This window comes from Lonchura striata, chromosome 11 (assembly GCF_046129695.1).
Source record: "Lonchura striata isolate bLonStr1 chromosome 11, bLonStr1.mat, whole genome shotgun sequence".
Classification (NCBI taxonomy): Eukaryota; Metazoa; Chordata; class Aves; order Passeriformes; family Estrildidae; genus Lonchura; species Lonchura striata.
In genome coordinates, this window is record NC_134613.1 from 23,904,714 (window position 1) to 23,929,878 (window position 25,165).

General features: G+C 50.1%; 1 protein-coding gene across 2 annotated transcripts in view; it reads right to left on the bottom strand.

Annotated features, from left to right (window-relative positions):
- Positions 1-770: 770 nt before the first annotated feature.
- The window catches only part of UACA (uveal autoantigen with coiled-coil domains and ankyrin repeats), a 28,741-nt gene continuing 4,346 nt past the window's right edge, over positions 771-25,165 (bottom strand). Inside the window, exons 2-19 of one of the 2 annotated variants that reach the window (XM_021543432.3) lie at positions 17,625-17,758; positions 16,660-16,748; positions 15,804-15,868; positions 15,062-15,119; positions 14,091-14,161; positions 13,849-13,955; positions 12,846-13,027; positions 12,375-12,412; positions 12,162-12,245; positions 11,514-11,621; positions 10,547-10,579; positions 9,950-10,048; positions 9,714-9,750; positions 8,819-8,871; positions 4,547-7,207; positions 3,823-3,975; positions 2,548-2,613; positions 771-2,470 (exon numbers count right to left, since the gene is read on the bottom strand). In XM_021543432.3, coding sequence (XP_021399107.1) covers positions 2,399-2,470; positions 2,548-2,613; positions 3,823-3,975; positions 4,547-7,207; positions 8,819-8,871; positions 9,714-9,750; positions 9,950-10,048; positions 10,547-10,579; positions 11,514-11,621; positions 12,162-12,245; positions 12,375-12,412; positions 12,846-13,027; positions 13,849-13,955; positions 14,091-14,161; positions 15,062-15,119; positions 15,804-15,868; positions 16,660-16,748; positions 17,625-17,758 — 4,110 coding nt within the window. In that variant the 3' untranslated portion in view covers positions 771-2,398. The remainder of the gene's footprint in view (positions 2,471-2,547; positions 2,614-3,822; positions 3,976-4,546; positions 7,208-8,818; positions 8,872-9,713; positions 9,751-9,949; positions 10,049-10,546; positions 10,580-11,513; positions 11,622-12,161; positions 12,246-12,374; positions 12,413-12,845; positions 13,028-13,848; positions 13,956-14,090; positions 14,162-15,061; positions 15,120-15,803; positions 15,869-16,659; positions 16,749-17,624; positions 17,759-25,165) is intronic. The other variant, XM_021543433.3, reaches the window with a different exon arrangement.

The window sequence follows — 25,165 nt, forward strand, 5'->3', positions numbered from 1 at the left end:
TTTTAAATCTTCTCCACTGTATTCTTAAAGTATCTAAGCAAAACCCCCATCACTTAATGAAGTGTAAAACTAATTATTATGAAATAAAACTAGCTGTTCACCAAGTGGAAAACCAGCCCATTTTCGTGTCCTATTTTCCTTTGCAACGCATTCCCTGCCCCGCTCTGCAAATGTGGAAATAAATATCCCTCCCAGCGTCGTGCTGCAGCCCACCAATGAAAACCTGCACAATTTAATGGCCCTTAAATGCTCAACATCTTTTTCTCTTCCTGTAAAATCCATCTGACCTAATGGCTGTGACAATTACGTCCACGGCCTTCCTATTAAAAGGCAATTTTCTGAGCTGGCAGAGCAACGCAGGCCCGGGATGACAAAAGCAGTAAACTCCAAGCTCCCAGCATTCCCAGGCAGCTCCTGGAGACAAAAAGGCCAATTTCCCTTTGCAGAGAGCTGCTGCACAAGAGAGCCCCGTGCCAGCAGCAGCTCCAGGCTCCATTACCTCGTTAATGTGGCGCTGCTGCTCCAGGGGACCCTGGGGCCTCTCTGGTGGCATCTGACACTCTGCTGACCTCCCATTTCTCCTCTGGCTCCTGCCCATGGATGTGGAACCTTCCCCAGCGAGGGGAGAGCGTTGTGGCTGGACTGGTTCGTTCCACGAGCCCTGGAGATACCCCTGCTCTCCCAGGATTTACACAATCCACACCTGTTAAAGCCCAAATCTCCACTGGTATTTCTGTACCTTAAAAAGAATTGACCACTACAATACAAAAAAAAAAAAAGAAGAAACCATTTTATTGATGTTGTAATATGGGAGAGATTTAGAAAAACATACCTAGAACTCCCTGGGATAAGGAAACACAGTTATCAAAACAGGCCAGTTAGTACAACAAAACAAATCCTCTCCAATAAGTTTCAAGTAATGCAATCATAAAAGAATTTGGCTAAAAAGTAACTCTTTACTCTGAGATGTTTTCTGTAATAGTCCTCTAAGAAACTAAAGGAAAGCAGCAGCAGATCTGTTTTACTACAGACACGTATTTAGTGTAAATATATTAAAGGGATTTCTATATAAAAACTGCCCTGCACATCCAACACTGTCTGGAGCCTCCACGTGGCCTCTTCAATCCTACAAGACTCTGCCCAAAAAGGGAGGGAAAAAAAGGAGATAAACACAACTCTACTGTAAAAAAAGGAGCCCAAGGCCTGGAGGGACAGCTGGGGGAGCCCAAACAACACAAAGCAGGGAACTCTGACTTCAGCCCTCATTTTTCAGGAATGTGGAGAGGAAGTTTGGCTTTTCTGCATCAGGATGCCACATTCCCCCTTGGTGGTTATCAGCAAAGGCTTTTAAAAAGCAGACTGAGGTCAGCACTCACTGGTGTTCAATTTAAACAGCTCCATTCCTTAACAGGCTCGTTTTTCAAAGACTTCCCTTGAACAGTAACAAATTTCATGGTGGTTTTTTTTGGTTTTTTTTTTTTTTTTTTCATAAAACTTCCTTATGGAAACCATCCTTCAGCTAAAAATGAAGCCTTGTTTCATGGGGAGATTCCAGCAATTAAAAATTCTCCTCCCATTAATCCTCACTACTGACATCTTCCCCCATAAATAAGATTAAAGCACATCATTTACAGCTCAGAGCTGGTGCTTGAAAATCCACTGCCTCACCGACTGCTCAGTCCCACCCTGACGAGGAGTGAAACTGTGCAGGACCACGGCACTGGGATCCAGCTGCTGCTCCCCAAACCAGCCCCTCCAGCCTGCAGGAGTCAGGATTGAAGCATTCAGGAACACTCTGAGGGGAGGGAGAGCAGGGACTGTTAGTGTTTTAATGGAAAACCTGATTTTTTTTAAGTCTTGTAGAAGCAAAGGCACTAAATCTTAAGGTTATATATTAAATAAAGGCTGTAACTTGGCCAGCCAAGTTACAAGAGACAGCAAAACACCTTCCTGCGTGTCACAGCCCATCCTGCTCAGGCAGTGTGACAAATGAGCCACTTTCTCTTCATCATTAAGGGACATCCCCAGCTACAACACTCAGCCACACTGCTCTGCACAGTTTATTTTTAACCATCCCGTGAGAGTTCAAGTTCGAGGATCAACTGGAGCTTCTGGGTATAGGTCCTGCTTTAATAAGTGGTCAATCAGACATTAATTTAACCTCCATGTCATCATTTTGACAGTTTTAATAGATGCTGTATACTTTTTATCCACCTCATGGAAACAGTGCCAGGCCTGAAACGCCACAGGCCCGGTTTAGTGTTCGATGAGGAGAAAAGGCTTCAGCTTTGGGAGCTGTTTGGTGCTGGGGGGCTGTGGGTGCAGCCCTGCCACCAGCAGTGTGTGACAGCAGCACGGAGGAGGCTCTCGGTGCCACGAGCACAGCAGCAGAGCCGCCTCAGCACACCAGGCCCTGCCGCATGCGGATGATCTGCAGCAGGGCAGCCTGCACGTCTTCATCCATGTGTCCCTGCAGGAGCAAACAGTCACAACCACAGGGAATCCCTCTGGGCACCCCCACCACCCCCAGGGGCTCTGCAGCCTCACCTGCACGGCGCTGAGCAGGTGTGTCCTGTACACTGCCACCACCTCCTGGTGCTGCCGCGCCGCGTCCTGCGAGACACCGGGACACCGGGTGAGCTCCCCACGCCTCCAACCCTGCCCCTCCAGCCCTGGGCACTGCCACAGCAAGCAAAGCTGCATTTCCAGCTCTAACTGCTATCCCTTCCACTAATCGGGGCAAAAGAGTGACTGCTTTTCTGCTGGGAGGCTGCCGGAGCCAGCCAGAGCTGAGACCACAGAACCTCCTGAGCTGGTGAGAACCACCAGAGCCCAGCTCCTGGTCCCTTGTGGTGGTTGGGAGTCTGGTCAGAAAAAGTCAGATAAACTTGAGAAAACTCAGAAGAAGAATGAAAACATTCCTACAGCTAGTATTTTGAACTTGTTATTACTTGTAAGGTGTTTACAAGGAAAGCGTTGTTCCTAATGAACCAATATTGTAAGGAGTATTGGCTGAAGATCAATCAGGTCCAGCCTTCTCAGAACTAGCTAGAAAAAGAATGTGAGGCTAATGAACTCGGCTTTCACCTTCCAAAAATGTAGGAGTCATGTCGCTTCCTTCACCTGTCCTCAATACAACAGTGACAGCCCTGCACACTGCTTCATCACCAGCATCAGCTATTTGGTTAAAAACACCCATTTTAGAACACTTTGCCTGGTAAGAATCAGCCCTGCAGATACTCTGATAGATGTGTTGGCGAATCTGAGCAGGAGCAGAACTCACTTTGCTCAGACACAGCTCTAATAATGAGCTTCACTGAAGCCACAGAAGCGTGCAGCACAAAATCCCAGCACTCAGGACGTGCCCTCTGCTCTGCCAGTGCTTCGTGGCAAACAACACCCCAGGCTTGCAGGCAGAGGAACACAACTGAAAGCCATTAAGAAATTAGCACCTCACCCTTCCAAGGTGAGAAAAAATACACGGTTGTAAGAAATAACTACAGCTGAGCCTTCAGGGATGGTCTTGGCAGGATTACAGCAGAGCATCCCATAAGCACAGATTCTCCCACTTTGCTTATATCCTTTTTATCTGGAAAACCTGTCAAGTGTTGCAACTCAAATCGAACAGGAAAGCAGAAAAAAAGACCTTACAGAGAAGCAGAACGGAGGGGGAAAAGCCCAAGCAAACAAAGGGCAGTGCACTTGTGAAGAGTGAGGCTGCATGCCACCCCTGCTCCAGCGGGCACATCCTCATTTCCCTGTTTGCACGGGGAATCAGGCAATGCTACTGCACGTCAGACAGCACCTTGTGCGAGCACTTACAGCCAGCTGCTGCTGGAGTGTTTTCACTTGGCTCTGGAGCAGTTCCACCTGCTGGTTGTGCCTCTTGGAGGGGATCCCAGTGGTGTATGTCAGCTGGGACAAGCCGTTGAGAGCCTGCTTCAGCCGCTCCACGTCATTCAGCAGCTCTGTTATCTTTTAAAAAAAAAAAAAAGCCCACAGAAAACACCATTTAAGGATGTCTCACTGCAAACTGCTCTTTAACACTGAGTCTGGTGAAGCCCAGCAAGCACTGAAGGGTCTTTGTCCCAGCTTGCTACGAGAGGACTTTGCTTTCTTGACATGCTGGTTCCCACTGTGCTCCCTGGCACCCGGGGGTGTCAGGTACAGACCCTGCAGCTCAGCAGTGATGTAAGAAACTGAAAAAAGGGAGGCTCTGAGGATATTCCAGGTCTAACTTCTAGGAGGAACAGTGAACCTTTAGAAGGCAAGTCAGAGATGCCCAACAAACACATCTCCAGAGGAAGCGGGAGCCGACATCCCCAGAAGTCTCAAGCTTTTACAAGATTTAAACACTACACAATGTCCACGACATATAAGGGACTGGAAAAACTTTGCATAATGCAAAATCAGGACTTCAGCTGCTGTGGGCCAGCCCTGGGCTCCTAATGCTCAGCACAAAGTGGTGCTGGAGCACCTCAGGAGCTGCAGCCCAGCCCCCGAATGCCGAGCTGAGAACACCAGGAGCACGAAGCCCAGACCTCACCTTGTTGTCCTTGGCTTCCACCTGCTTTGCAGACTCCTGGATCCTCTTCTGCAGGTCAATAATGGTCGTCAGGGATTTGTCACACCTCTCCTTCTGGTCCTTGATCTCCTGCTCGATGCTGCAGCTCCTCAGCTGGAGCAGCTCCTTCTCGTCCTTGAGGGACAGCTCGCTCCTCCTGGCCTGCAGAGCCTCCTCGCAGGCCTGCTCGTACTTGTGGCTGATGCTGGCCAGGTGGCCAGCCATGCTGCTCACCTGGGCCTCCAGGGCCCCCTTCATGGAGCTGTACTCCGCCATGGCCACCACCTCCTGGCTCCGCAGCTCGGCCAAGGCCCGCTGGCTCAGCTGCAGCTCCGCCTGCAGCCGCAGCACCTCCTGGCTCCTGCCTTGGCTTTCCGCCTCCTTCTCCCGCAGGCTGCGCCTGAGGGCCGCGACCTCGCCCTGCAGCCCTTCCTGCAGCCGGGTGAATTCCGCCCGCGGCACCGAGCACTCCTGCAGCCGGGCCAGCTCCCGCTGCAGCTCCGCGACCCTGAGGGACTCCTCACGGTAGCGCTGCTCCTTCCTGCTCAGGGCCTCCTGCAGCTCCTCCACGGTGCGGCCCAGAGCCTCGCTCAGCGCCTCCAGCTGCCCCGCCGGCGGCTGCGGAGCCGCGGCCGCGTCCTGCCGGCCCTCCTGCCCCGTCAGCTTCCCCAGCAGAGCCCTCAGCTGCCGGCTCAGCCCCTCCATGCTGCTGGCGCACAGCCTCTCCAGCCGGCGGGACTGCTCTGCCAGCAGCTGGCTCTGCTGCAGGTCCTTCTGGATGGACAGCACGCCGCTCCGGAGCTTCTCGTTCTCCTCCCGGCACCTCTGCGCGTCCTCCTCGCTCGCCCTGCGCCGCTGCTCCTGCTCCTGCAGCCGTGCCCTCAGCTCCCTCGCCGCGCCGCCCGAGCTCTGCTCTCCGTCCTCCAAGGGGCCCACCGGCGCGTACTTGGACTTGATGCACTCCTGAATGGTGTCCAGCTCCTTCTTCTGGGCTTCCATTTCTGCGTGCAGCTGTGAGATTTCATCTTGCCCCCTCTGGTGCTCAGCCCTCAGGGCGGCGTTGCTCTCCTGCAGCTCTTGCACGCTTTTATTTAAAGCGTTCACCGTGGCTTCGTGATCTTTTAAACTGATATACTCCGTCTTTAATTGGTTCTGTAAGAGTTTCACCTTGTTTTTTAAAGCTCCATTTTCTTCGTTTACCCTCAGGAACTCTTGCTTTATCTCTCCAATTTTGCCCTTCAGATCTGACAGCTCCCCGTTGGTTTTTTCCAGGGTGCTGTTCAGGACAGTTTTAACCTCCTCATGTGTGGTGGCCAGCACGTACTGATCCCTCAGGGTCTCCCTCAGGCCAGTGACCTCGGTCACCAGTTTGCCCGCTTTTGCTTGCTCCTCATCGTATTTCTTCCGAAGCTCAGCAAGCTGCTTTTCAAGCTCAATCCCATTCGATTTTAAAGCTTCCACCTCTTTCTTGTGCTGCTCTGGAGACAGGTACACAGCTTGCAAGTGGCTGATATTCTCATTTAAGTCGTTCTTCTCTGCCAGCAACTTTTCAGCTTCTGCTTTGCTTTCATTGTACTTCTTTGTTATGTCAAAAAGCTTTTTTGTCAGGTCACCCACAGCCAGATCATTTGCTTTCTTCAACTCCTCATGAATTTTTAAAGGCACATTCTGGCTTTTAATTTCAGTTTTTAGCATTTGGACTTGCTGCTTCAGCACCTTGTTATCAGCCTGCAATCTTTCAAGCTCCTTCTGCAGAGTCTCATTCTTGTGTGATAGCTCAGAAATTGCCTTCCCCAGCTCCTCCTCCCTCTGCTCAAACCCACTCCTCATTTGCTCGTGCTCCTCTGCCTTCACATGCCGTGCCAGCTGAGCTCTCTGACTCTCAGCCTCCCTCTGTAACAGCACAACCTCTGCCTGCAGCTTCTCCAGCTCCCCTTCCACCTCTGCCAGCCTCCCTGCTTTCTCATTCACCTCGCCTGACAGCAAACCCTTCATGTTCTCAAACTGCTCTGCGCTCACAGACTGCGCCAGTTTGGCTGCCGTCTCCCTGAGCTGCCCTTCCAACTCCGTGACGTTCCTGCCCCTTTCATCTCGCTCCATCTCCACCTTCACGAGCTCCTTCTGCAACCTTTTGTTTTCCTCCACCAGCCTGCCCTCGTCCCTCTGGAACTCTGCCACCAGCAGTTCGTTCTGCTTGATCTGGTTCCTCAGTTTCCCCACCTCGGCCGAGGCTCCCTCGTACTTGGCTTTCATCTCCCGGAGCTGCTCCTTGAGCTCCTCCGTCACCTTGGCGCTCCCCGAGGCCACCTCGCTGGCCAGGTGCTCCTTGAGAGCCAGGAAGTGGCTCTGCATCTGCTTCACTTTGCCCTCGGAGTCGAACATCCTCTTCTGCACGTCCTTCAGGGCGTCCTCCAGCTGCCTGACCTGGCTGTCCGACTCCGCCTTGCTCCTCTCGCACTCCGAGGCCAGAGCCCTGCACTCCGAGCCCTTCAGGGCCAGCTCCCTCTGCAGCTTGCTGATCTCCTCCTTGGCTGCCCCCAGGCAGCTCCTCAGGCTCTCCAGCTCCTTCTTCAGAGCCTCCTTCTCGCAGCTGGGCGCCTGGGCAGGCAGGGAGAGCTCCAGGGGCCTCAGCAGAGACCTGGACTGCAGGGAAATTGGCACAAAAAATAAAAGTTCACAACTCGGACAGGTCACGTACACATGCTTATTGCTTATTATTTAACATGGGGACTGCCACTATTTCACATGGGCACTTATTGTAAATGCAGGTGAACCCAATGGGAAGAAATTATGATGACTGACTCCAGTTCAGAAGGCTGAATGATTTCTTTATTATAACTATGCTAAAATATATTAATATACTGTTTAAAGAAAATACTACAACTACACACCTACTTTCTCTAACTCCCATATCTCACTCACAACTCGTGACCCTCTCTGAGAGCCCAGCCCCAGGTGGGTTGGATTGGCCACCAGGCTCAAACCATCCTCACCAGAATCCAACCAAGCAATCACCCCAGGTAAACAATTCTCCCAACACATCCCACAGGGGAAAAACAAGGAGCAGAAATAGAAATTGTTTTCTTTTTCTTCTCTCTGTGCTCCTCTATGAAAAAATCTGAGAGAGAAGAATGTGCCTGCCACAGGAACTGCCATTATTTAATATGGGAACTGTCTAAAATCCAGTTGATCTGAGCATCACTAGTACAAGAGTTTGTTTTGTTTTGTTTTTTGTGATTCTTGCCCCTATTAGAGAACAAGTATTTCAGCTTTTAACAGCAAAAAACTCAGTTACAGCTCTGCATTATTGCTTCCCAATCACGGAATGGTTTGGGTTGGAAGGACCTTAAAGCCCCTCCAGTGCCACCCCTGCCATGGCAGGGACACCTCCCACTGTGCCAGGCTGCTCCAAACTCCATCCAGCCTGGCCTGGGACACTGCCAGGGGCAGCCACAGCTTCTCTGGGAATTCCATTGCAGCTCCTCCCCACTCTCCCAAGGAACCATCCCTTCCCAGTATCCCATCTAAACCTACAGGGGCAGGTATAATGCATTCATTCCACTTCCCTTGTTCTGCATTCATATTTAATCACTCATCTGCTAGAACAAATTTAATTTATTAAGACATTGCTCCCATCCCTCATGTGTGTGAAAATGATTTTATAAGGAATCAGAGCAGAGAATGCCATGGCTAACAGACCCTTCTTGCTAAAAAGACTGAGGAATGCAGCCACGTGGAACTCTAGAAGGGTCTGTGTTGGAAGGGACCTTCAACACCATCTCACTCCACCCCCCCAGGGGTCTGCTGGACCTTGTTGATACCCAAATTGTTGTTTTAAAAGGTTGATAGCTACCAAACAGAATTGTCAGGGAATTCTTATCATAGCAGGCAAGAAAATTAAAGAATCTGTATATTATATTATTTTATCCTAATATTATAATTGTATTCTAATTATACTACTATATATTATTAAATTAGAAAAATATGATGGAGATGAATCCCCAGTTTCCAGAGTGACTGTGTAAAACACGCTGAGGAGAGCTAAGGACAGACCCAGCAGCTCTCAGCATTTACAGCCCTGTCACAGACAGGACTCTAGAGGGCAGCCACAGTAAAAAATAAACACAGAAAAGCAAGAATTGCCCAAAACTGTGTGCTCAGAAGCAATGCTCAATAAACACACTTTTATAAGCACATTTAGCTTCCCCAGCACGACTATCTCAGAGTTCCTTCCAGTGGTAAAATATTTATTACCTGGGATTCCACTGCAAACGCTTGGCCTTGTTTAAGTAATAAATCTTCTTTTCCTGGATTTTCAAAGCAAACAGTGTTTAGGCTCTGGTTAAAAACAGGAACACAATCACAAGAACACTGATTTTCCTGCCCAGCTTTATTCTGGTCGCTGGGGTCACACTAGGCTGAAGGCTGGTGTTTAAGTACTTGTTATTAAAACAAGTTCTACTTAATTAATCCCCACAGGAAGCCTGGCCAAAGTCCTCCAAGGAGGAGGAGAGGAGTGGTTTGCCAGGCTGGGCTCTGGTCCTGCAGAAGGGTCAGAGCTGGCAGCTTGCCCAGCTCATGTCTGCACGAGATCTCAGCAGGGAAAGCATCCCCTGCACTCCACATCCATGACTCCTCCTGCCAGGCAGCCAGACACTCAAAATACCATTTAATCTGTCAAGAGCCCTTGTGCTACACAAGTGCAAGGCAGGTCTGCAGCTGGGCTGGGTGCAGGAGGCTCCAGCTCCTGGGAATGGCTTCACTCCTCTCCCAAGTGGGAGCTCAGGTGCCGAGCTGAAGTCAAAGCTGCTCCACCCCAGCTCTGACCTGACCCAGTGCAGCCCCTGAGCCAGGCAGGGCACTGCTCAGCCCGCAAGGATGGAGAGGGCTGTTCCCCTGGGAGCAGGGATGCTGCCCAGCTCGCAGAGCACACAGCAGAGCCCCCAGCCCGTGTGCCACGGCCAGGCACTCCTGGGAGATTGATCAGTGGTGCCCTGGCAGCTCCTCCAAACACAGCTCAGCTCCCAGGGCTGGACACGAGGCCTGGCTGCACTTCAGCAACAGGAAGAGATGACCAAAACCCCCTTTTATCCCTGCATTCCAACCCCCCCCCCATGCACAGCAAGCCTTAACAACTGACTGTACTCACTGTTTCCAAAGTTACCTCCAGACCCCGCAGAGTCGCCCTAAAATCAAAGGGCAAGAAACAAAAGTGAAGCTGCAAATTTATTTCAAATTTCTGCTCTACGTTAAACTAGGGGTGAAGGGGCAGGGAAAGATTTTGCAATGAGATAACCATTCAGCAGTTTCAGCAATTTAAAATGCTGAAGTGCTTCCTACTGTAAATATCAATTGCTATATCCCATTTCGAATCATTCAACGTACTTCATAATACTTGAGTTTAGCTTTGAGAGCTTCAATAGTCCTTAAACTTTCTTCCTGCTGCTTTTCCTTGGTAGTCAGGATTTTCTTCAGCTCATCTTTCTGAAAGGGAAGGAGTGCCACATAGCCAAAGCCACAAGAATGGACAGGTTAGTAAGACCTCAAGGAACTTTTTGAAGAGTTTAGACAGAACTTCAACCAAGATCAGCACCAAAAGAATCCCTCATTTTGCTTCTGGAATTGCTCTTCAAGACTGCTCCTCTACAGGAGGAGTCTTGAAGAATGAATCAAGAATATGCACCAACATAACCTGCTACTGTTTAAGTAATTCATATTGGTTAGTCTTGCATTACTGAAAGTCACTACAGAGATGCTTAATATTATCAGTGTGCTTAATTGCTTTAAAGGAGCCATGGGAATGGTCATTATTTGCAGGAACAGAAATGCTGTGCAGCTGCATAAACTGAACCAGAGCAATAGATGCTTCATTTGGCATTTTTAGTAGCTTTTAAGCAATGTACTTAAAACTGCAGAGGAAATAAAAGAGAGCTGCTCCCCCTACTCCCCAGTGCTGTTACACCTGCAGGTGACACATCCTACCTCATTCTCAAGATCATCTGCAAACATTTGCTCCTGCAAAAATGACAAGAAAATCCCCCCCAATTCATTTTCTCAATGATGTTTAAGGGATTCACACACAGTTCATCAGCTGACAAATCCAGCCCAGATTCCAATCTCCCCTTCCATTTTCCACCCAGCTTTATTGCTCTGTTTCCTATTTCTCTAGCCAGGATGGCTGACAGACCAATGGCTCTGGGAACTGGAATATCTCCTGTTTTCCAGCTCAGACTTTCCAGAAGAAGTTTGCTGATTTGGGAAAGTTTCTATTAAGAAGTTTATTTTATAAAGGCAATGCTTAAAACAGGAGTTCAGACAAGCCAGGGACTGCACTAAGAAATATTCTTTCTATCCATGGGCCACATTTAGGAGAAGCTGCATATTTTTGTACCTCTACAAAAATACAGCAAAGAGACAGCCTCCACAAAGCAAAAAAGCAACAAAAAATCCCCTTTGTTTTCTTTCTACAAGCTACACTCAGAGTTCCAAAAAGAGAGAAATTTTTTAAAAATCAGCATTTCAAATTTGGTCAGAAACTTCTGTTGAAAACCTTTGGCTTTGCTTTCTTGCCAATTGAAGATTTCTTTTTTTCTCTGTGCTTCCATGTCCAGTAACAGCTGGGAAAGCAGCTGATGACAAAGCCCTGCCACACACCAGCACATTTAATGGAGAGAAGAAGCTCAGTCTCCAAAGCCCAGCCCTCCAGAGCAGCCCAGGGCTCAGCTGCACTGGGGGGCAGAGCCAGCAATGCTGTTCCCCAAATTTCTGGGTGCCAGGGAAGGACACAGCATCAGCCTCCTCACAGCTCCAGTGGAACTACAAGCCCCCAGGCGTTTCCAGCAGGCAGTGAGTGACACACACTGCATAACTCCCAGGAAAGCCGTGGGCACCACATCCTGACCCCACGGGGGTTCCAGGCTCCAGGCAGGCACCCCAAGCCTTGGGTTACCTCACTGAGCTGCAGCTGCAGCCCACTGATCCTGTCCAGCAGCATCCTCTGCTCCTCCTGCACTTCTCTCATCCGCTCCTTCAAATCTTGGTTTTCCAGCTCCAAGTCCTTACAAGTGAAATATGACACTTAAAAACGAAAATTAAGGCCTCCCCACACTACACACACATTGGGAAAGGTGAAGACTCTGAGCTAACAGATTTAAATCTTCAGATTTACTGAGGACTCCAAGCCCTGCCTAGCCTTTTGAAAACTGCAATGACATGGGAATGAGATGGGAAAATTAATGCTGCTTAGTAGAACAACTATGACACAGATTATTTTTAGTATGACACAAACATACATCTCTTGAGAATGTTAAAAAAATAAATCTTCCTCACTTGTGACTGACTTTGCTGCAGAGGCAGAAGGTTAAGAGGTAGGAAAGGTTAAGACAGGGACACTTCCAACTATTTATTAGCTGAAAAAGTGCAGTTTTTTTCCTGAAAAAAAAAAAGTTTACAGCTCATCAGCATCATTGCCACAGCGCACATCATGCAATTAGGGGTTAAGCAAAGAGCAGTGCATGATCAGGGCTCACTTCAGCAGCCCAGCCTGCCTTTAGTGGCTCCTGATCCCTGGGGGCACCACAGGGTGCTCCCCACCCACCTGAGTGCTGGGCTCCTTCTGGAACACTCTGGGCTCCTCCTGTGCTCCACAGCCCCGGCCCCACTTCTGGGACACGCTGGTGACCTGGCAGTGCAGCAGGAGAACATCCCTCAGATCCCTGTACCACCCCAGCTCCCACTGGGACCGGGGTCACCAAACCCACACAAATGATCCCCTCTCAACACCTCGGTGACAAACAGCCCCAGCAAGTACCTTCTGCTCAGCCTGCCCTCTCTTCATGCTGTCTCTCCCTAAAAAAGCACCACAAAAATAGGGAGTTACAAAAAGCATTTCCTTCAGATCCATGAAACAACAACACATTCAGCTAATTCCATCCCCCTTCCACCCTGGGAGGGCATTTAAAAAAATAGTTCACCACACCCCCAGCTAATCAAACGTGGAAACATCCAGAAGGTTTCCTACAAAACAAAGGCTAATTTCTATAAATAAGGGTAAATAACTCCCATGATCAATACCGTTAAGCCCTTGAGGCATCAGAACCTGCAACGCTCTTAAAAGCTTTGCTAAAGCCACACAACCCCAAGAACTGCCCTTCCCCTCCAAACCAGGCAGCTCATGACCTCTGTGGTCAAAGGAGCACAGCTGCCCTCCCAAACAGCTCCCGGAGCCACAGGAGCAGGGCCACAATTCCACCCAAGGGAAGGTGTTGTAGGTCACTCCTACCTCTGCTGGAGTCCTCAAGGGCAGCTTTGATTAAAGCCAAAATGTCAATATTGTCCCCAATCCTGGCATAGTAAGCACAGTCATGCCCAAGGCCATCGGTCAAGGCAACGTCAGCACCATTCCTGAGCAACACCTCCACGGCATCCTTGCAGCCATACTCACAGCCCAGCATGAGGGCAGTCCTGGGAGGGGAGAGAGACGGGGCTGAGAGGTGAGGGGACCCCCAGAGCATCACCCGCAGAGCTGACCCCGCTGTCCGACACAGAAACCTCAGCCAAGGCACCTCCCCTCTGTCCACAGGGGAAACAGCTTTCCAGAGTCACTGGGGCAATGTTTAAATATTTGTGAAAGAGCAAACAAACCCACCACAACAACAATATTTCCACAAAACCAGACCCGCTGCCTTTGAAAGTCACCCGGTGTTTGGAGAGCTCCCATGACTTTGGTTTCCTCTACCAGGTACAAGTCTCAACAAACACAACAAACACCAGGCAAAGAATTTAGGCAAGGTTTGGACAGGGGGTCCTGGGAGCCCTGGCAGATTCCCCAAACACTCCCCAGCTGCAGGACGTGCAATGTGAGTAGCCAGCCTTTATCTCATGGCAGCCTCAGGACTTGTCCAAGAAATAACTGGCAAAAGCAGCAGCCACAGACAGAACCCCTCCCCTGGCCCCAGGAATAAACAGCTCAGTGTCCCTTGGGAGCTCCAGTGCACTCAGGAATTCTTGCCAGAGCACCACTTTTGCCACAGCCCATCGTGCACGTTGATCCCAAAGGCTGCTTGGGGCAGAAAGACCCTTTGAACAACCAAGTGCAGGTTCCCTGCTGGCAAGAACACGCCTGGGAACATTCTGGATGCCAGCAGGAGAACAGGCCAGGTTTCTCTGCCAGGCAGAGGCCAGGTTTCCCTGAACAGATCCAGTGCTGAACTAATCCCAGGCTGCCGAGGGGCAGCGCTCCCTCCCGTGCCAGCGGGACCCCCAGAGTGCCCCCCGGGCCTCACCTGCTCTGCTTGTCCCTGGCGTTGACATCGGCCCCCCTGTCGAGGAGCAGCTGGCAGAGCGCGGGGCGGCACATCTGGGTGGCCAGCACCAGCGGTGTCCTCCCGTCCTGGGGGCACAGACACGGGCTGAGGGCTGGGAGGGGGCACAGGGGGCCAGCAGGACAGGCTGAGGGCAGGGAGGGGGCACAGGGAGCCCCCCGTGAGCAGCAGGACCTGCAGCAGGAGGGGAGGCAGCCCCTTACCCCGTCCTTGCAGTTGACGGCGGCGCCGTGGTCGCAGAGCAGCTGGATGCTGGCAGAGCAGTCAGACATGGCTGGGGACAGAGCAGGGAGGTGACACAGGGCAGGGAGGTGGCACAGGGCAGGGAGGGGACCTCGTGCTGTGACAGCAGCCTGGGGATGCCCCAGGCACAGCCCTGGGTTTGCGTGTGCTTCACCAAAATCCCCAGAGCTGAGCTGAAGCCTTGTCACAGGCACATTTCTCCCTCAGGATTTTTCATTGAGGTGCACAGAGAGAGGAAAGAGAAAACAATTTCTCTTTCTGCTCCTTGTTTTCCCATGTGGAATGTGTTTGGAGAATTGTTTCCCTGGGGTGATTGCTTGGTTGGATTCTGGTGAGGATTGTTTGAGCCTGGTGGCCAATCCAACCCACCTGGGGCTGGACTGTCAGAGAGGGTCACAAGTTGTGAGTTAGATTTGGGAGTTAGACCAAGTAGCTATGTAGCTTCATTATCTTCCTTTAAATAGTATATTAATGTATTTTAGCATAGTTACAATAAAGAAATCATTCAGCCTTCTGAACTGAGTCAGACAGCACCATTTCTCCCCACTGGCTTCGTCTGCATTTCCAATAAGCCTGACAAGGCTGCAGGGCTCTGCTCTCACAGCACCCAAAAGCCATCAGCCACTGCTGGGCCAGACACCCTGCAGCACCAGGAGGCTGCAGAAAACCCAGAGGAAAGGTCTTCACTGCTCTCAGCACTGCCCCAAAACTCTGCTCCTGATCCTCAGAGATTTTACTCAACTTCACCCCAGACCTCCAAGCTCCACACGACTGTTAATTCATTATTGAGGACAAATGTCATGACAATATAAAATGCTCCCTCCTACTACAGCCACCAAAATTAAAGGAGAGGAATTGAGTCCATCTGGAAGTCAGCCCATTAATTAAATCTTCATTTCCATACAGTTACCAGCAAAGCAAACCCCTTCACCTGCATCATGAAGAGCAGTTCTTCCCTGGAGATCCACATTCTCTGTCGGACAATTGTACTGTTAAAATAAATAATCCCAGTTATCAACCAGAATCCAGACTGCATGTACAACATCAGGAGTTTGAGCTTTAAATTAAAGCAAAAAAATGTGATTTAAGTAAAAAATATGCACAGGAATTGCACAATTCATTAGACTTTTCACAGATCATGAGCCTTTATATCTGCATGGAGACATGCATCAATTAAAAGTTTAAAAGAACCCATTCAAATAACAAAAATCAAATGAGCATACACTGACCAGGAATAAATGAAGAAAAAATAAACATCACACAAACCTAAGACAACTCTCCAATACTGTTTCATTAATGAGAATTTGTGGCTATAAGTGGCCAGCTTTTGAAGCAAACACCACTCTGGAGCAGCCAGTGTTGCTGCTCCTAAACTGCATTCAGACAGGGAACAGCAGACTTTCAAAGACACTCAGCCCCATCTTCTTCAAGAACCACAAACTACAACTTGATTTGATAGTCTACGAAAATATTTTTTAAAAAAGTTTATTTTCTTCATTTTAGCCCTTTTTCAGTCCCAACCTGGTATTTAACATGAAAAGGTCTCTTCCCTGTGACTCAAAAATAATCTGATTAAGAAAGAAATCACACATCCCACTTTTGACCCATGTATGTAAAGCCACCTTTTCCCCCTCAGTGTGAGAGCTGTAAGAGACAAGCTGCATTTTCAGTACCTGCAAGAGCTTCTGCAAGCACAAAGCGTGGCCATACTTTGCAGCCAGGTGCAGGGCGTTTCTGCCTAAAAACAGAGAACAGCAGCTCAGTGAACTTCTGAATATTCCCAGCATTTCAGATACAACATTGCTGTGTGCCAGTCCCTGCAGATCTGTGCTGAGACATCTCCTCTCTACTCCTCACCTTGTCACAGCCTTTTCCTACTCCAGTGAATCTTCACTCAAGGATGAGAGCTCATTTGTGAAATTAATCTCAAAATACTGCATCTGACTCCACACAAGGATTTAATGCATCCACTCTCCCATAAGAGGAGGAGGACAAGTTATCTCTGTACATTTTCTTGTTCTCAGCTTTGTATTAAACCTACAAAATTCAGAGGTAACAACCTGAAAATTAGCACCTGTTGTTAACTGTCTCTTCCATAAGGCTTTCCACAAACTCTGCTACCACACAAGGAAATCTGGAAGGTTCAGGTAAACTCCGAGCTCCTGAGGCATACAAACACCTCCCACAACATTCCTGAAATTCATTTAAAACTGCCCTCAATCCTCACCTCAAGTTCATTTAAAACTGCTCTTATCCTGCTCTCACTCAGAAATGCTGACCTCACCAGGGAGTCTGGAGCACATTATAAACACAATTACAGCAGCACAAACCCACATTCCTTAAGTGCTGCTGCATTCATGAATTCCACAACAGGCCAGTTTCCTCAGGACCAGCAACAAGCCACACAAATAATTTGTTTTTTTGCCAGAAAGAAGGAAGAGCTATCCTGTGGTCCAGCTTAACTTTATTGCAGAACAAAACCCAGCTGAGAGCATTTTCAGGCTGCCCTCTCAGGGTGAGGAAACCCACCTGCAGCATCAGTGGCTGTGATATCAACTCCATGCACCAGGATGGTGTTCAAGCAATCCAGGTTTCCCTTCGATGCTACAACATGGAATCTAAAATAACACAAAGCAAAACAGAAAAGCCCTTGCTTAGGCACAGCTGGTATGTACACAAAAATGGCAATATTGGCCAGGAAAGACCAAGCCAGCAGCTGTGTAAGGGAAGTGTTACAGGGGCCAGCCCTGGACAGCATCCAGAGTTAAGGGTTCTGCAAATATTACTTCAAGGAACAAGGCAAATTTCCTGAGAAACAATCACTGTTAACCTGGATGAGTGAACCAGGTGAAATACCAGTAGGGTTTCAGTTTCTTTTTAATACTCAAACCTGGCAACAGCAAGTCTTTAAACACTGATCACTTGGAAGTGAAGATTTTTGGATGCGGCAGGCACATTTTTTTCTCTCTCAGGATTTTTTCATAGAGGAGCACAGAGAGAAGAAAGAGAAAACAATTTCTCTTTCTGCTCCTTGTTTTCCCATGTGGAATGTGTTTGGAGAATTGTTTACCTGGGGTGATTGCTGGGTTGGATTCTGGTGAGGATTGTTTGAGCCTGGTGGCCAATCCAACACACCTGGGACTGGGCTCTCAGAGAGGGCCAGGAGATGCGAGTTAGATACGATAGAAAAAGTAGGTTTGTAGTTTTAGTATCTCCTTTAAATAGTATATTAATGTTTTATAGTATAGTTATAATAAAGAAATCATTCAGCCTTCTGAACTGAGTCAGACATTGTCATTTCTTCCCACCGGGTTCACCTGCATTTCTTACAATATTTGGGAGTTTCCCTTTCCAGCCGGCTGGGCTCCAGCTTAGTGAAGCTAGATTTAGATGAGGAATCACCCAGATTTCTGCACTCAAAAGGCTTTAGAGCAGCAGGAGCATGAACTCCAGCAGCCTCCCAGCAGCACTCCCGAGCTCGGGCCGTCACTCACGCGGATCTCCCCTCCACGTCCAGCTTGGTGGGGCTGACCCCCTTCTTGGCCAGGATGGATGAAACCTTGTCCACATCGCCCCTCTCCGCTGCCTTCATCAGCCTGTCATCGTACTTGCTCCAGTCTGGGTTCAGCTGCAGACAGAAGCAGATGTGAGCTCAGGGAGCACCGAGGCTGAGCCTCTGTCGCTGCCGAGGCAGGACGGGCACAAAGAGCCTCTGACCCACCAGGCTGTAGTACTAAAAACTCTGATTTATTCAAAATACACTGCTCTTTTATACAGAGCTTCACAAGGATCAAATCCATCGGTTCTGAATGAAAACAACCCACAGCATTGGTGCAGAGTGCTTGATGCACAGTGATAGAACTTAACTATAACAATGTGAAAAACAAGAGAGATAAAGGATTATTTACATTCTTTCCCAGCTCTTTCCCAGGCTTTTTGCCTGGCTAGAAACTCTCATTTCTCTCTTTGACTGAATCTGAGACTCACAAGCCACGCCAAAACCCACCTGGCTCTACAAACTGCACCCACCAGGGTGTTTGGAGTCACCTGTGCCACATCCCTGTCACGCTGCTGCTGGCATGGAACGTGCAGAGCTTTGGGACAGCCTGGTCCAGCCTCTCTGGTCCTAAAGGAGACCTTTAGGATCGAATTGCTTTGTTTTCCTCATTCTGTTTCAGTTTGCCTTTGTTCAATTCCATATTCCCACAACAAATGGACGCACTAAAAATACACTAAAAATACACTGCAGGACATGGCTTTTCCTGGCTGTGCCAGACTGTTCAGTGGGTCATAAATCAGCTAAGTGTGATATTCGAGGGAAGAACAGCTACTGAGCTGCAGAAGAAAGAAATTCAAAGCTGATAGTCTGGAACTGCCTGCAGTTCCCAAAGCGCTGCGGAGGGCAGAGAAAGGCCCAGTCAGTTATAAATAGACCACCAGCATCCAGCCCAGACAGCCCTCACCCCCCACTCCTCTCTTGTTTACTTCAAACTTAGACGTTCAGGCCCCAGGCCAAGCCTCCCATCCCAAAATGCAGAGCTTGTTCTCTTCCCTGCCAAACCACCCCTCTGAAGGGCTCGGGGCTTTTCAGGGAACTGCTCTGTGACAGAACCTCACACCCAAGCTGCACACGGATGGCTGGACACCCAAGGAACTTTTAAGGCAAGAAAAATGCTTCCAAGGGAGGATTTTAATTAAAACAGGAGCATGATATTCCAATCTAACTCTGCACAGCAGAAGAATTTACTGGTAAAGGTGAGACAAAAGCAGCCTGTGGGTGCATGAAGTTACTTTTCACTGTGGGTCAGAAATTCCTCACAATGTGAAGAACATTAAACCAGGTAACCCCAGCCCTGGGTTTGTTGAAGTAAAAGAGGCTACACAAAAAAGAACAACCCCAAAAATCCACTGCCACCACCTGCACCTGCAGTGAACTGGAAAAGGGAGCTGCCCTCATGAACAGAGGAGGCAGAGGGGATCCCATAAATCCATATAAATATCTCTGAGGGGTGTCAGGATGATTCCGCACTGTTCAGTGGTACCCAGGACAGGAAGGAATGGCCAGAAACTAAAATACAAGCTTTTCCACCTCAACATGAGGAAGAACTTGCACCTCAGCATGAGAAAGAAGTTCTTTCCAGGGAAGGGGCAGAGCCCTGGAGCAGCTGGATTCTCCCTCTCTGGAGACATCCCCAGCCCACCTGGACAGTCCCACCTGCCCCAGGTGAGCCTGCCTGTGCAGGGCTGGCCTGGAGGATCTCCAGAGGGCCCCTCCAGCCCTAAGGACCCCGGGTGATAATCTTGACTCCACTTTCCCACAATAAACAAGATTACAGTAATCACGAAGGCTTAGCAGCAGCTAACCCAGCCCACCCCTGCCAGAAGTGACAGGAGGAATAAAAATAGAGCACTAATGCAATTAGCACCGGTGCTGCCCCTGAGGTGCAGCACTGGCTCATCAATCAATTAACACATCCATTAGCCCGAAAGCCTGAGAAGTCATCACCAGTGCCATGGCCCTCCCCAGCCCGGACAGGCTGCCCTGCAAAGCCACCTCCTGGTGCAAGGCTTAGCTTTTCATGTCAAACACCTGAGACTGTACACACACAGCATCAAGCTCTGCGCTCCCTAAATTCTCCCGGTGCCTTCCCACCCCTACAGGACAGGGATCTGACCGTGGGTGTTCACACTGGGGTGAGATTGCTGGGTTGTACCTCTGCAGCTGATACCTGCCAGCACAGCTCGCCCAAATAGACAGAAAATCCTCCCAAACCCTCCCCAGCCAGTCCCTGCTCCCATTTCATAAAAGTTCTGATTAACAGAAGCATTACTTTAAAAAAACCAACACTTCAGTCATTCGTATCCACAGCCTGTGGTGTACTAAATTTAAAAGGGGATGGAGGGACAGGACACAGGGAATGATTCCCACTGCCAGAGGGCAGGGATGGATGGGATATTGGGAAGGAATTCTGTCTGTGAGGGTGGGCAGGCCCTGGCACAGGGTGCCCAGAGCAGCTGTTGGTGTTCCTGGATCCCTGGCAGTGCCCAAGGCCAGGCTGGATGGGGCTGGGAGCAGCCTGGGACAGTGGCAGGTGTCCCTCCCCACTGCAGGTTGTGGAATGGGATGAGCTTTAAAATCCCTTCCAACCAAAACCATTCCATGCTTAATTCATTATATATTTAACAAACACATTTCACATTTAAGGAAGATTCCTCGCAGGAGGAGCTGCTAAGGAGATACGACACTCATCAATTAAACAGAAGTACTACACCCCACTTGCACAATCTGAGCTTTCACCTTTTTGCAGCTGTAAATTCCTGCCAGGATTGGAGAGCCCAGCCAGAGCTCTGAGATACCTACTGTGTCCTTGGCTGCACAAGAGAACCAAAAAATGATGCTGAGCTGGCTGCCAGGATTGGAGAGCCCAGCCAGAGCTCCGAGATACCTACTGCATCCCTGGCTGCACAAGAGAACCAAAAAATGATGCTGAGCTGGCTGCCAGGATTGGAGAGCCCAGCCAGAGCTCCGAGATACCTACTGCGTCCTTGGCTGCACAAGAGAACCAAAAAATGATGCTGAGCTGGCTGCCAGGATCCAAGAGCCCAGCCAGAGCTCCGAGATACCTACTGCATCCCTGGCTGCACAAGAGAACCAAAAAATGATGCTGAGCTGGCTGCCAGGATTGGAGAGCCCAGCCAGAGCTCCGAGATACCTACTGCGTCCTTGGCTGCACAAGAGAACCAGCAGATCATGCTGAGCTGGCTGCCAGGAGCCACCAGCTCCGTCACGGCGAGGAACTGCTGCTCTGCACCGCCCGTGGCTCCTCCTGCTCCATCCTCACTTAGCTGGGCTCCCCGAGGGTGCTCTCCCCATCCTCAGCATCATCTTCAGCCTTCATAACTCTGGGAACGCCGGAGGAAGGAGGCCGGAGCCCGGCCAGAGGCAGGCTCGGACAGCCGGACAGAGCTGCCAGGACAGCTCTGCTACACAACCCCTCATCAGCCCCATCTATTTTCTGATAAGGCACTACTTGATAGGCAGATAGAAAGCAATAGGCATTAATACATTCCCGGCGTGCCCGCGCCCTGAGTCACGGCGCGCGAGTGAACTCAGGGGACAGGCACGTCCCCGGCCCCACTGCAGACGGGCAAAGGCTCTTTTAAAATAACAAACCCGCTCCTGACAGCCACCTCACCCCCACGGAGGGCTCGGCACAATTAATAACACACCAGGACTGAAATACTCCAGCAGCAATTCCTTCCCCGCTCCGCCGCGCCAGCCTCGGGCTCAGGCTTCAGACAGCTACGACTGCCGAGCAGATGGAATGCACGCTCCTATTTTGACAGAAATGTAACCCATTTTAAATTAGAAAACACACATGCCTCTGCTTTAAAAAAATTCTCCTTTCACAGCACTGAAACCCTTCCTGAATAAAACCTGGTTTCAGCTTACTGCTGCTGCCAGTCTGTCTCCCAACATGTGAAACGAGAGGAGTCACAGAGGCTGTGAAAACACTAAACAGACAGCACAATGATTAACAGGAGGGAGATGGAGAATCCCCTTTCACAAGTTTTAAATTTAAGTGGAGATCTCCCAAGTGCCATATTTAGAGGAGTAGGTCAACAGGACAAGCAATGCTCTGTTTTGTCTGCAGGAGAGAAAGCTGGTCCGGGGCCAGGAAAACCACTTAGGCTCACCCTGGAGGACACACAGCAGAGGCTGCAGAAAACCTAATACATGCATCTCCTCAGCAGAGAATTTCAGATTTGGGCAAATTCTCCCTTTCCCAGTAAATTCCGAACTATCACCCCATCCCCTGTGTGAGCACCAGCCTTTGCCCCACAGCAACAACATTCCCCAAAGAATGTTCCAAGACCTCTCTGCAATTAGCATCCATGTGACAAAGCCACTCCAAAAAAGTGCAGTGACTGTGCTGTCTTCTGACCACAACCAAGTCTGTCTCCTCAAGCTAAAAATGGATATTTTTTTTGTGGGGGAAGGATAAATACAACTCCCAAGCGGCAGTGACAGAAAAGCCCCACTTGACCAAAATCAGTTTGGTGAGAAATGTAGGTAAGACTGTGGCTTCCAGGTGCTTTCCAGAGTATCCATCCCAAAGGTTTTCCTTGTCTCCACCTCATGTGCCTGCAGACATTCCTTGTGTCTCCTGAGCTGCACTCATCCTGCAGCCCCTCTGTGCTGCAGATCCTCCTGACCACAAGATTTAGGATTGCTAAACCACATTCCCCAGCCCTGCCCAGCTCCAGCCAGGCACAGAGCAGCTCCCATGGCTCCATCAGCACCGAGGGACTTCAGGAAACACGGCCCAGCCACAAACCCCATGGATTAAACCTTCTCCCAGGCAGCTCAAAGGCACCGACTCAAAGGTGCTTTTTAGAGTACCCCAAGTGTACAGCCTAATTCAAACTGTTTTTCCCCAAAATTAGGAGCAGGAACATCATCAGACCCCAGCAGTACAGATCTCTGGAGGTGCTACATCACCCTCCACACCACAGGCACCTGGCCAAGGCTGACACTGCCCATGCTGTGTTAACACAGAGCACCAGTTTAACTCAGCCTGCCAGGACTCCTGCCCAGCTCCGTGCCTCCAGGGACAGGAGCAGCCCACCTCCGTGCTGGGCTAGCCTCAGAAGCAGCCTGGTTGCCAGCAGAGACAGAACACAGCCCCCCTGGCCCTCAGTGACAAACCTCCTGTGCTGAAAGAATTGATTTCCCCAGGTGCCTCTCGAGTCCAGGTGAGCTTTGAGCATCCTCCACATCCTCTGCTAAGAAATTTCAACTTCAGAGCGTGGAGGGATAAGGGGCAATGGCTTCTCACAGGAAGAGAGGAGCTTTGGGTTGGTTTGGAGGAAATCCCTCCCTGGGAGGGTTTGAGGCCCTGGCACAGGTGCCCAGAGCAGCTGTGGCTGCCCCTGGATCCCTGGAATGTCCCAGGCCAGGCAGCACCTGGGACAGTGGGAGGTGTCCCTGCCACGGCAGGGGTGGCACTGGATGGGCTCTAAGGCCACCTAACCCAGCTCAGAAATCCCAGCTGTAACTCAAAGCAGCTCCTAAGCCCTTCACAGCGAGCTGGGATAAAGCTGTGAAAGTGAGCCCAGCTCCTGCCACCACGGGGCCAGGCTGATCCTGTCCCCAGCAAAGCCCAGCAGGGACACAGCCCCTGTAATGCCATTAGCAGGTGACATAAGGAGAGCTCTGGTGACACTGCCAGCACAGCTCACACCCTCTCAGAGGTCCTTCACAGAACCCCAGGAGCACTTGGAAGGGATTTAAATCCCATCCTGTCCCACCCCTGCCATGGCAGGGACACCTCCCACAGTCCCAGTGCTCCCACCTGGTCCAGCCTGGCCTGGGACATCCCAGGGACAGCCCAGCTGCTCTGGGCACCTGTGCCAGGGCCTCACCCCTGCCAGGGAGGGATTTCCTCCCACAGTCAACCCAAAGCTCCTCTCAGAGCCAGGGCCAGGCTCACACAGCCACCAGGCCCCACACCTGGAGTCCCTGCTCTTTCTCCGGAGGGCAGAGTACATTTGTCACCAGAAAAGACACACCCTGCCCTCAATGGCACAAAGTGACAAACGCTTTTGGAGTGCTTTGGTGCATTTTAAAACCACACAGACCGAATGAAAGGGCAAGTTAGAGCAGAAAACTGGTTTTTAAAAATGTTCCCCAAGCGCAGCTTCCCCTGCAGTGCAAGGGCACTGCACTAAACCGATCTCTCCTGAAGAATTTGGCTTAGCTGTCTGAAAAAACACTGCACATACTGGGTTAAACCCCACTGGGGTGAGCAGAAATGGCAATTTTGTATTTTACAAGCGGATCTGAATTCCCAGGACACGTCTGTCTCCACGTGTAAATGCTCTGGAGTGCCATGTGGGGTTTAGTCTGTGCAAGGGAAAAGCAGACACAGCCTGAACACAGGGCTCTTGTTTCACCCAGCACCTTCCCACAGGCAGCACTTTGTGTTACCACCTCCTTCACCGAAATCCTCCAGAATAAAAAAGCCATTGAATGCCACCAAGTGGGCAAGGCTTAGCCCAAAATGGGATAAAAACCAGCAGCTCCCTTAGGCCTGCTCTGGTTTGGTATCATGCTGAAAACACTCCTGTCAAAACCTCACCTGAGCAGCTGTGCTGTGCCTGGTGGGTTTAAATAAATGTAACTGCAGCCTGTCATTAATGAGCTAACAGCATGCTAACAAACAGCTTAAAGCAGGCAGCCACATCTCCTCATAAACATTCCTGATTTCACCCTGCTCTGAAGGTAGTTTCCTCCCAAGTCAGCAGACCCCATCAAGCTCAATTTATTAAGAATCAAGAAAATTCAAACTGACTTGTAGCTCTGTTACGTGTCAAAAAATCCTCTCAAAAATCAACATTTCCCACTGCAAGGAGTGAGAGGTCCCTCACAGCAGTGCCAGTTTCTCTCTTCTAGGCTGTGCCAGGGGAAAATCCACCAGCACCAGCCACAAGAGCTCAGATGCTACACTGCAAGTGCCAAAGGATTCTGCCTACAACCCTGCAGGAGGCACAGAACTCAAAGAACTAAAAACAACAGTCCCACTTTTGTTCTGAAACAACTTTCTCCTATCTCATGGCCAACACAAAACTCCAGAGCACTGTATTGATAAAGCAGCCTGCCAGCCTTGAGGCACAGCCTGACTTGACACCAGAAGAAGTGATCAGAGCTGCTGGGGCTCTGCAGCTGCATCTCCAAAATCTGCTGAGGATGTTCCGTGGTACCCGGGGCCAGAGTCACACACACCAAGGACATCACAGCCCCCAGCAGCACCTGGATAAAGGGGAGCCCTGCAAGCCCAGCCCCTGCTGCAGCCTGCCTTCACTCACAGAGAAATCTTTCCCCTTTAAACAGGGAGAAACAGGAGCAGGGTCAGAGTCCAGCTGCCAGAGGGAGCAGCACAGCTCCTGCCTCCCCAGGGCTCCAGGCACAGCATTAGCTGGAATTTCTGAGCTCTTAGGCAAGGCCCCATTGATTTGTGTGCTTCCATTCAGG